Source organism: Geotrypetes seraphini, chromosome 3, assembly GCF_902459505.1.
Source record: "Geotrypetes seraphini chromosome 3, aGeoSer1.1, whole genome shotgun sequence".
Lineage (NCBI taxonomy): Eukaryota > Metazoa > Chordata > Amphibia > Gymnophiona > Dermophiidae > Geotrypetes > Geotrypetes seraphini.
The window spans coordinates 399,128,412-399,141,167 of NC_047086.1; the positions used below are offsets into that span (position 1 = coordinate 399,128,412).

The 12,756-nt window shown below is 43.1% G+C and overlaps 1 protein-coding gene across 1 annotated transcript in view; it reads right to left on the reverse strand.

The window, feature by feature from the left end:
- The window catches only part of DNAH8 (dynein axonemal heavy chain 8), a 1,666,792-nt gene that overhangs the window by 941,735 nt on the left and 712,301 nt on the right, over positions 1-12,756 (reverse strand). Inside the window, 1 exon segment of the mRNA XM_033937418.1 lies at positions 4,152-4,271. Within this exon segment, the coding sequence (XP_033793309.1) occupies positions 4,152-4,271 (120 nt within the window).

The following is a 12,756-nucleotide window of genomic DNA, read 5'->3' on the forward strand; positions in this document are numbered from 1 at the left end:
GGACCAATGGTCTGACCTAGTAAGGCTATTCTACACAAAACCTACCCAAGGTAGCACTACCTATGACTAGCCTCCTCCTATCATAACCCCAACTTCCATCTCACACACAATCCTGATCCTCCTCCCCCAAATTACAACCTAGACTTCCCAATAACAAATTTAATCCTCCTCCCCCCCTCCCATACAGACCATCAACCCCTTGATAACAAACCCAATCCTCCCCAATGGACCTACAACCCAATTAATTCAACATACCCAACCTCTCCAAGAAGCCCAGACCTAACAGAAAACTGCTCCCCAGAGCCATCCCCTCCACATTCCCTTCATTTCCCTGGGAAATACTCATGGGTCAGAATTGGTGGGGCAGTAATCCTGGGCAGCAGTGATCCTCTTTTGCTTCTGCACAGTCAGCACTGTAATCCAAAATGATGCAGATACTCCCTAGTGGTAGTACCATGGGAATATCCCTAAGAGTTAATGGCACCATTTTGGATTATAGAGCCAACTTAACATAAGAATAGCCTTACTGGGTTAGACCAATGTTCCATCAGCCCAGTAGCCTGTTTCCACGGTGGTAAAAAACCAAGGAATAGTAACATTCCATTCTACCAATCCAGGGCAAACAGTGGCTTCCCCCATGTCTTTCTCAATAACAGACTATGGGCTTTTCCACCAGGAAATTGTCCAAACCTTTAAAAGAACATAATAACGTGTTTCCCTGAAAATAAGCCCTAGCGTGATTTTCAGGGTAGGTCTTACTATAAGCCCTACCCCCCAAAATAAGCCCTAGTCGTCAGCAGCCGTGCTTCCCCCCCACCCCCGCTGCACAGTTGAACCCCCACTGACCCTCCATCCTTCCCTTCCATCCAAACCCCGCCGACCGCGAACCATAAATACCTTCCTGCAGAGCAGTGTCAGGCCAGCAGCACTCTAAACAGGTTGCTTTGTGGCCTTCTGGTTGGGGAATTTCCTCTGCCGTGTCACTGATGTCATCAGTAACGCAGACAGAAGGCCCTGGCAAGAAGGCCGCAAAGCAGCCTGTTTATTTTATTTATTCAATTTTCTATACCGTTCTCCCAAGAGTGCTCAGAACGGTTTACATTAATTTATTCAGGTACTCAAGCATTTTTCCCTATCTGTCCCGGCAGGCTCACAATCTATCTAATGTACCTGGGGCAATGTTTAGAGTGCTTCTGGCCTCATGCTGCTCTACCTGAAGATATTTATGGCTTGTGGTATGAGGGGTTCAGATGGGAGGGAAGGATGGAGGGTCAGCGGGAGTTCGGCTGCACGGCGGGGGCGGGTTCTCAAGGGTTCTGCTGCATAAGGGATGGGAGGGAGGGAAGGATGGAAGCTGGGCAAGGATTCTGCTGCATGAGGGATGGGAGGGAAGGAAAGATGCTGGGCAAGGTTCCTGTTGCACAGGGGAATGGGATGGATGGAGGGATAGAAAGATGCTGCAGAGGGAAGGCACAAGGGGATGGGTGAGAGGGGTTGAAAGATGTTGAACATGTGGGGGAGAGAAAGGAAAGAGGAAAAAATCAGGGTGAAGGAGAGGAAGGGAAAGATGATCAAGTATCTGAAATAAATAAGCCCTACCCGAAAATAAGACCTACTGCAAGTTTTGGGCCCCAAATGAATATAAGACACTGTCTTATTTTCTGGGATACACGGTAGCCTCACTGGGTCAGACTTGAGAGGCAGCAGAGGAGGATCACTGCTGATTAGGACCAACAACTCACCAATGCTGATCTGCAGGTAAGTCCCAAGGAGGAAGAGGGTGGGGCAGGTTTTCCTGCTGAGGTGGGGCTTCTTGGAAGGAACTAGGGGAGTTCAATTTTTCATCAGGAAGGATACCATACCATATTCTTATATCCCACAAATGTCAACTAGGAATCAGTGCAGCTTACATAAGATTAATAAGGTTAGCAACATAGACATTATGAATCATAGCAAGGAGGAGAGTGTGGCATAATGGTTAGAGCTACAGCTTCAGCACCCTGAGGTTGTGGGTTCAAACCCATACTGCTTCTTGTGACCCTGGTTAATGGAATTTGCTCAGAGGAAGGAAAGGTGAGTAGTGGAGTCCCTCAGGGTTCGGTGCTGGGGCCAATCCTGTTCAATATGTTTGTGAGTGACATTGCTGAAGAGTTAGAAGGAAATGTGTGCCTTTTTGCAGATGATACCAAGATTTGTAACAGAGTAGACACCAAAGAGGGAGTGGAAAATATGAAAAAGGATCTGCAAAGTTAGAGGAATGGTCTAATGCCTGGCAACTAAAATTCAATGCAAAGAAATGCAGAATAATGCATTTGGGGATTAATAATCAGAAGGAACCGTATATGCTGGGAGGTGAGAAGCTGATATGCACGGACGGGGAGAGAGACCTTAGGGTGATAATGTCCGAAGATCTAAAGGCGAAAAAACAGTGTGACAAGGCAGTGGCTGCTGCCATAAGGATGCTGGGCTGTATAAAGAGAGGCGTAGCCAGTAGAAGGAAGAAGGTGTTGATGCCCCTGTACAGGTCATTGGTAAGGCCCCACTTGGAGTATTATGTTCAGTTTTGGAGACCGTATCTGGCGAAGGACATAAGAAGACATGAAGCGGTCCAGAGGAGGGCGACGAAAATGATAGGAGGCTTACCAGAAGACGTATGAGGAGAGACTGGAAGCCCTGAATATGTATACCCTAGAGGAAAGGAGGGACAGGGGAGATATGATTCAGACATTCAAATACTTGAAGGGTATTAACGTAGAACAAAATATTTTCCAGAGAAAGGAAAATGGTAAAGCCAGAGGACATAATTTGAGGTTGAGGGGTGGTAGATTCAAAGGCAATGTTAGGAAATTCTACTTTACAGAGAGGGTGGTGGATCCCTGGAATGCGCTCCCGAGAGAGGTGGTGGAGAGGAAAACGGTGACTGAGATCAAAGAAGCGTGGAATGGACACAGAGGATCTAGAATCAGAAAATAATATTAAATATTGAATTAAGGCCAGTACTGGGCAGACTTGCACGGTCTGTCTGTGTATGGCCGTTTGGTGGGGGATGGGCTGGGGAGGGCTTCAGTGGCTGGGAGGGTGTAGATGGGCTGGAGTAGGTTTTAACAGAGATTTCGGCAGTTGGAACCCAAGCACAGTACCGGGTAGAGCTTTGGATTCTTGCCCAGAAATAGCTAAGAAAAAAATTTAAAAATTTAAATTGAATCAGGTTGGGCAGACTGGATGGACCATTCGGGTCTTTATCTGCTGTCATCTAACTATGTTACTATGTAATGAAGAAGGTCTGATGAGGTTCAAGGTCAAAGCAGTAGAAGCAGGAGGAATCTCAGTCGAAGGTGAGGACGAGGCTGCCTTCGAAGTCGATGGATCGGAGGAAGAATCCATCCCGAAGAGCTTCTGAACCAAAATGCGACGACGTTTGAGGGCTCGAGTTTGAAGAGTAGCACAGCGCTCGCACGACTTTGGTTGATGGTCCGGCCCAAGGCACTTGAGGCACCAACGGTGTGGGTCCATGAGGGAAATCGCACGCTGGCACTGGCTACACTTCTTGAAGCCTATTGTTGACCGGGACATAAGAGGAAAAATAGCCGCCGCAAAGTTGAAGCCCATGGGCTGCAGCCGAGCGGCCTACCCCGGTGGCCGAATGGAAGAAAATAATTTTTTTTAAAAAATAAAACAATAAAAGAAAAAAACAGCGATTCGTGAAGAAAAGAACACAAACTGAGGTTGAGAGAAGGCACAAAGTACGAAGTTAAACGCAGAGAGTCAAAGACGGACTTCTTGGCTCTGCAGAAAACTGAGAACTGGGGAGACGCACCCTACACTGGCCGGGAAGGCACTCGCGCATGCGCGGTGCGGGCGACTCGTAACTTCTAGTTTCTTCTAGCAAGTCTGCTTGTGAGCTTCCGCATCTGGGCTCCGCTGATGACGTCACCCATATGTGAGAATAGGCTGCCTGCTTGTCCTGGGATAACAAAGACTCTAGAGAGAGGATAAATAAAAGCGGGGAAAGAGGGCAGCCTTGCCTGGTACCCTGAAGAATTGAAAAGGAGTCACAGTGATGCCCTGGGATTGGAATAGAGAGATTTAATGGTATTATACCAATATAAAATCAGTTAACTAATTCAACCTCTGAGGTATACTCATCTTACCTCATTTGTTGAAAGCATTTTTTCCACACTAGTAGGCTTATCCTCTGGTAGGTCTATCATAATAGTCTCTGATATTTCTTTTAGTATTATATCAATATGTGTCTCACATATGTCATTAACCTAAAAAATAAATAAATAAATTTAAGAAGAAATTTTGTGTATTTGACCACAGAAAATTTCTACTGTAAACTGATGATATAGCACAGTTACTTACCATAATAGGTATTATCCAAAGACGGCAGGCCGATACTGACAGCTCAAAAAAGTGTACTGTCACTTCAAATTTTAAGAAACTTCGCAAGTGACTGCACCACGCCTGCGAGAATGCCTTCCCCCGATGCCTGCTCGCAGTAAGCTAAGAAGCCGACCAGGGGAGGTGGGTGGGATGTGAGAATATCTGCCTGCTGTCTCCGGATAACACTGTAGTGTTAGCACTTACACATTTTTTCATATCGCTAAGTAGTGATAGTAAAAAAATGTGCAAGTGCTAGCACCACAATGTATCTCCCCACCTTGAAAAAGTAAAACAAAACATGTTGGCGGTAATGGGGGACAGATACTAAAAGCTAAGTACCTGAAATTATAAATAAGAAGATAAAAATCTTTAATTATATAGATAAAAATTCACATAACTTCAGCAGGACCATGAAGAATTAAGCCACTTGAAGTTATATTACTCGGTGGTGGTCTGAGGGTCCTGCAAGACTGGAGTGTCCTGCTTTTTATGTTTTATTGGAATAACCATATCAAATTTGCATCAAATATTGTTATAGAAAATTAGCTTGACTCATCCAACTGTTTATTAGCCTCTGGCGATTACACAGTGAAAAAAACAAAACAAATGATAACATTAATAAAAACTGTCATTTGGAAGAACTTAACACAAATACATTCATGACCTAAAAAATATCTAGCATGAAGAAGAGGAGTAAAAATATAGACTAGACTTGTCCAAGCTCAGTCCTCAAGAACTGCAAACAGAGCAGGTTTTCAGAATATCTTTAATGCATGAGAAAGATATGCATTACCACTATCAGTTAGATTTTATATATGACACTCAAAATTGTGCATGAAAATTTGGGTAGAACAAAAAATAAACAAAAATCCGTGGTCATAAGTATCATATACCAATATAAAAAAATACCATGTACAACACAAAACAAACAGTGTGAGGAAAAATTTTTCTGAATTCAGATTAATATCTCTTACAGAACAGGAGCCTCAGAATATAGAGCTAATTTACCCACTATGGGTTATTTTTTTGAATCAGCGTTCAAAAGCTCAAGTTCCACCCTACCACCTATTATATTATCACTGTCACTTGTAAAAATACTTTATTTAATTTAGTTTAATAATCTTTTTCACATAAGATTCCTTTTCTAAAAAAAACCCCGGAATCAATGTATTGGGACTTTCACAGGTGGTATAATTAACACACAAAACTAACTCACAAGCTGCTTTGCACAGAATCAGAGCCACTTTCCAAAAAGCGTTTCTCACAATTACATTACATTACATTAGTGATTTCTATTCCACCATTACCTTTTGGTTCAAGGTGGATACATGATTTCATTTAGTGATAATATGCTGTAGTTATCTTGTAGTCTTTTCATTTTTTTTTTCTTATTTTGATGCTGCCAAAATTTTACTCATTCCAACGCAGCCTGCTGCGTCATGGATTCAGAGGCAGTGGAATATTGTACTCGATCTGCTGATTCTGCAACTTATAAGGGAGTAAGGCCATGGGAGGAGCATGAGTGTTCACTAAACATCTGTGCACTATTTCAGAATTTGGGGGATTTTCCCCTAACTTAAATGCAAGGATTAATCCTTTAATTGGCGGTGAAACTGGCTGTTTTACATAATTTATGTTGAACAAGAGCAGCAGTGCCAAATAACAGGTATTTGGAGATGCTGATCTCCCATAAGAGCCTTAGAAACATATGTTGCTTCTGATCAACAAATGCCAAATAACGCGTTAAATAAGATTTCAGCTGGTATAAAACTCATGCTCAAAGTTGGGCATGGATCCCGGTTCTATGCTGTGGCATTGCCTGTCTCCCACCACAGATGCTAGATCCTGCATCTCACTGGAGTGCCAGTGGTAGAGGACTTTTCAATTACAGAATCCCTAAAGGATCTGGTCAATCGGAGTCTTAGGCCACTTCCAGTACATCCCAGAATGCACTGGAAGGGAGGCCTAAGATTCTGGTTGGCACAGGCACCTAAGCAGGGTTGCCAGATGGCAAAAAAAAAAAAAATTTCCAGCCCAACTCATGGCCAAAAGTAGCCCAACTTGTGTCAGAGTAGCCCAAAAAATAGTTAAAACAATTGCCATTGGAAATGCCTCTAATTTATCAAACAAATACGTCATACAAATACAAACTGTTTATTTATACACTGCACATATCCCAAAACAGTCCATAATGGTGTACAAAAGACCAAAACTCAAATACAAAACATTCAGGAAAAACACAATAAATACAAACACGTGGAGGGGCATAATAAAAAAATGTCTAAGTCCCCTTTTGGCCTAAGGCCTAAAACGTTAAAAGTAGAAGCAGGGAAAATGTCCATTATAAAAAAAAACGTCCAAAAGGAGGTTTTTATTTTTATAATGGCCTGCCTTTACATTCAGCTGTTTAAACGTCCAGACCACTACTACTTCTACACTAACAACATATAATTAACCTAAAAAAAGCCTAAGTCATAAACACCCAACACAAGAGCTTTTAGACGAAGGAGGAGCCAGTCCTACACCTAAAATCTGGATTCTGTAACCAGTGTCTGTCAAAAACAACAGTGTCACACACACACACAACATCGGGGCAGGAGGAAGCCCAAGGCCTCCTGCCCTGGAGACCCGCGACCCCCGCCGATAACGATCGGGGCAAGAGGGAGCCCAAGCCCTCTTGCCCTGGCGATCTTCGAACCCCCCCTGCTGATTACGATCGGGCCAGAAGGGAGCCCAAGCCCTCCTGGCCATGCAACCCCCCCCCAAGATAGGGCAGGAGGGAGCCCAACCCCTCCTGCCCAGGCGACAGACACCCTATCCCCCACCCCCACTAAGATCCGGGCAGGAGGGATCCCAGGCCCTCCTGCCCTGACGCAACCCCCCCACGACTACCCCCGAACGGGCCGCTGAAAACCTCCCCCCACCCGCTGAGACCCCCTTGCTGACCCTGTGACCTCCCCCCCGTACCTGGAAAACATTGGCCAGACAGACGGGTGCCAAGCCCGTCCATCCTGCAGGCCAACCATCCCTTGAATGACTGGCCTTAGGGCCTGATTGGCCCAGGTGGCTCAAACCCCATCCACAGGTGAGGCCTGAGGCACTTGGGCCAACCGGAATAGGTTCAGTAGCCTTAGGCCCCTACTGTGGGCGAGGCCTTAGGCATATGGGCCCAACTCGGCTCCCTCATGCCCTGATCGTTGTCGGCGGTGGGGAGTGAGAGGTCAAGGATCGCTGGAGCAAGAAGGCTTGGGCTCCCTCTTGCCCCGATCGTAATCGGCAGGGCCAGGAGGGCTTGGGCTCTCTCCTGGCCCGATCAGATTGGGGGGAGGAGTGGATTGCTGCAGGAGAGATGGGTTATCTCTCCTGCCGTTTTAGCGATCTCAAGTGCCGTGTTTGACAGCACTTGGTGGTATCGCTATTGCGGCAGGGGAGATGAGGCATCACTCCTGCCCCGATGGTTGTGGTGGGGGATGGGTAGGTTGCCGGGCCGCTGAGCTGATTGCTGGGCCCACTAGAGCTTTGCCCTATAACCGATGAAATACAGGAATTCCCTACAAGATTGAAAAAGTTCAGTAAAGAACTCTTAGACCAAATATCTCCTTACCAAACATACAAAAAGAAAGATAGACCACCAAATGAATGGTTTGACTCAGAATTACTAACCAATAAACAGGAACTAAGAAAGCTGGAGAGAATCTGGAAAAGAATTAACAAAGAAACAGATAAGACAACCTGGAAACAAAAAATGAAAACATACAAATATTTGATCAGAGAAAAACGCACAAAACACTACACACAAAAAATAGGTACAGAAAAAATAAATAGCAAAGAATTGTTCAAACTAGTAAAAACACTAACAGACACAACAAGAATCCTGTTTTTAAATCTTTATTCATTTTTTTGTGTTACAACAAGTGTTACAAATAAACTCAATAGAAACTTAAATACACACTTGACTAACTCATATATTAATATCAATTTTAACATTAATATAATAATCCCCTGTCCCGCCCTCCTTCCCAACCAATAATACATAAATCAATTTTATTGTACATTCTTTAAATATTAGTTTAGTATGTAATAATCAAAATTGAAAAACCCACCCCCTTTCCCTCTTTACAATTATCTTATCATGGGAAAAGTTCATTAGAGAAATCATGTTAACGGTCTTCAGATATTTTCAAGTTTTATTTATGGGAAAAATTATCCTTCTTTACAAAAATCGGTTAATGGTCCCCATATTTTTTTTAATTTATTCATGTATCCTTTGTGTGTTGCAATAGCGAGTTCCATTTTGTATATGTGGCATACCGAATTCCACCAGAACATGTAATTCAATCTATCATGTTGTTTCCAATTGGATGTAATTTGTTGTATTGCAATTCCAGTTAAAATAAATAAAAGTTTGTTATTACTAGATGAAATTTGGCTTTTTGCTCTCATGGTTGTTCCAAATAATATAGTATCATATGTCAAGGCTACCGAATTTTCTAACAATCTATTAATTTGGGGCCAAATTGATTTCCAGAATGATAGGATAAATGGACAAAAGAATAAAAGATGATCTAATGTCCCAATTTCAATATGACAGTGCCAGCATCTATTAGATCTTGAACTATCTATTTTTTGTAAACGAGTAGGGGTCCAAAAAGCTCTATGAAGAAGAAAAAACCAAGTTTGTCTCATAGATGCTGACACCGTACATTTTAGCCTCCAAGACCAAAGTCGTGGCCATTGAGATGCACTAATTTGGTGTTTTATCTCAATGCTCCAAATGTCTCTAAGACCATTTTTTGGTTTTTTATTTATATATCCGGATATTAATTTATACCACTGTGCGGCTTTGTGACCTATTGAGTCCATCTGGAAACATAAGAATTCCAAACTGTGATATTTAGCGAGATCTTTCCATTCAGGGAACCCTTTCTGAATAGATTGCTTCAATTGCAACCATTTAAAATATTGTGTTTTATTAAGACCAAAACAAGAATCCTGAAAAAGGACAATGAGAGCACCCCATCTGCCCAAGTCCTAGCCAACTTTTTTAAAAACAAAATCACAGAACTAAGAGCAACTCTACCCTCACCCACAAACGATATCCTCCACTATCCTCCACTTCAAATTCCCAAATTGGCATCAGTTCCTAAATTTATTCAACAAATACAACAAATCAAACTGCCTACTCGACAAATGTCCCCCCCCAAATCATGGCAACTGCCCCACCAGAATTCAAAATGAAACTATTCACTTGGCCAACAATGGCCCTTACAAACAGAACACTAAACAAAGACATGGGTCACATACTGATTACACCAATCCCCAAAGATCAGAAAACCTCTACAGCACTGACATCCAACTACAGACCCAACACAAAACTACAGGAAGGAATGGTCAACCTCCAACTAGTAAACTACCTAGACAAATTTAACATCCTCAGCGAACATCAATCAGGTTTCAGGAAAGGATATAGCACAGAAACGGTCATAGCCTCCATACTAAACCACCTCTATTATCTCTTCAGCAAAGGCAAAAGCGCACTGATTCTGCAATTAGACCTTAGCAGTGCATTTGACCTAGTAGACCACGAAATCATGCTACTGTGCCTTGATGTAATGGGAATCTCGGGAAAGGTAAAGAAATGGTTCCAAGAATTCCTAACAAACAGATCCTACCATGTAGCCAGCAATGGAAATCACTCCAACCCATGGAAAAACCCGTCAGAGGTACCCCAAGGCTCCCCTTTATCACCTACATTATTCAACACCTACATAGCATCCTTAGGTCACCGACTACAAAAATTAAACTTAAAACACTACATATACGCAGACAACATCTCCATCCTAATCCCCTTAAATGACATCTCACCTGAAATTATAGACAACCTTTCACACACAATGATAGAAATTGAAAAATGGACCACCAACTTCAAACTGAAACTAAACACAGAGAAAACAAGTCTTCTTGGCAAGCCCCAACGACAAAATAACAAGAACATCATTAAAAATAAATGACCACGAATATCCGATTTCCAAAACCATAAAAATTCTGGGTATCATACTAGATACGCACTTGACCATGGCTGACCACACAAACTTAACAGTGAAGAAATGCTTTTATACACTATGGAAGCTAAGGACTATTAAAAAATACTTTGACACAACATCCTTCAGGTTACTGGTGCAATCACTGATCCTATCCACCCTGGACTACTGCAACATCGTCTACCTGGGTATCCCACAAAAAACAATAAAGAAACTGAGATTAGTACAAAACACTGCAATTCACTTAATCTTCGGACTGAGAAAATAAGACCACATTAGCCCATACTACAAAAAACTGCACTGGCTACCAATGGAAGCGCAAATACAGTTCAAATTTGCATGCATCTGCTTCAAACAAATCTGGGGCCTAGCATCTTCCTACCTGCAAACACACTTCAATTTGCACAAGCCCACACGAACAACCAGAAACAAAAATATCTTGGCCTATCCTAAAATCACTGGCTGCAAATACAAATCCTTCCTTGATAGAACCTTCATGTTCCAAGCTAACAGACAACAATCCTGGCTGGGAAACTACATAAATAAAACCAGACAGACCTACAACGCATTCCGAAAATCAATCAAAACCACTCAATTTGACAAATTCATCATCTAAACAGACCGATCTACGCTCACTATGCTTTTTCCCCCTACAACCCCGAAGCAATCTCTCATGCAATTCCCACCCGTCTTACATTCCCTCCCCCTACAACCCTTTTTTTTTCTGTAACTTTCCCCCTCATGCATTTGTAATTCGCTGAATGTCTAGCCTTCTTCGATGTGAACCGCCTAGAAGTCATCTGACTATGGCGGTATAGAAAAATAAAGTTATTATTATTATTATTTACACTGTCCCCATCTAGAATCTCTTCCCTTTGTTACTACTACTACTATTATTTATTATTTCTATAGCGCTTAAAAGGCGTACGCAGCACTGTAGATTTTGACATACAATAGACAGTCCCTGCTCAGAAGAGCTTACAATCTAATTTAGACAGAACAGGGTTGGGGAGATTATGGTAGAGGAAATGACACAGTGGGTATACGTATCTGACAGCAGTGAGTTGGAGTTGAGTTGAAAGCAGTTTCAAAAAAAATGGTCCTTTAGCTTGGATTTAAACACTGCCAGGGATGGAGCACACCATATTGATTCAGGCAGCCTGTTCCAGGCATATGGTGCTGCAAGAAAGAAGGGACAGAGTCTGGAGTTGGCAGTGGAAGAATAGGGTACAGATAAGAGGGGCTTGCCTGATAAGCAGAGATCACGGGGGTGGGGAAGCATAGGAGGAGATAAGTGAGGAGAGATATGGGGGGGCTTCAGAGTAAATGCAATTGTAAGTAAGCAAGAGGAGTTTAGACTGTATTTGGAAATGGACAGGGAGCCAATGAAGTGACTTGAGGAGAGGGGTAATGTGAGAATAGCAACTCTCACGGAATACGAGTCGTACAGCAGAATTTTGAACGGATTGAAGAGGTGAGAGACCCAAGAGAGATTGAAAAGGTGCGCGGGAGACCCAAGAGAAGTACGTTGCAGTAGTCTAAGCACGAAGTGATGAGAGCGTGGATAAGGATTTGGGTAGTGTGTTCAGAGAGAAGAAGAATGGATTTTGGTAATATTATAGAGGAGGAAGTGACAGGATTTGGCGGTTTGTTGGATCTGAGCAGAGGAGAGCGAGGAGTCAAAGATCACCCCAAGGTTGCGAGCTGACAAGACAGGGAGGAGGATAGTGTTATCCACAGAGGGGGGAAGTGAGTTTAGGCAGAAAGATAAGGAGTTCAGTTTTAGCTATATTCAGTTTGAGATGGTGGTGAGACTTCCAAGCAGCAATGTTGGACAGGTAGGCTAAAATTCAGGCCTGAACTCCTGGGACCGCTCCTGTTCAATATATTTATTAACGACCTGGAGGCAGGAACAAAATGTGAGGTTATTAAATTTGCGGATGACACCAGCAGGGTTGAAAACACGGAGGACTGCAAAGATCTCCAAAAAGATCTGACAGCGCTGGAAGAGTGGGCCAAAAAGTGGCAAATGAGCTTTAACATAGGGAAATGGAAGGTCATGCACGTAGGGAAAAATAATCCGATGTTCACATACAAAATGGGGGGATCACTAGGGTGAGTAACCTTGAAAGAGACCTGGGAGTGATGATAGACACATCATTGAAGGCGTCGGCGCAGTGCGCCACAGCCTCAAGGAAGGCAAAAATGTTGGGCATCATTAAGAAGGGTATCACGACCAGGACGAAGGAAGTCATCCTGCCACTGTATCATGCAATGGTGCGCCCGCACCTGGAGTACTGTGTCCAGTACTGGTCGCCGTACCTCAAGA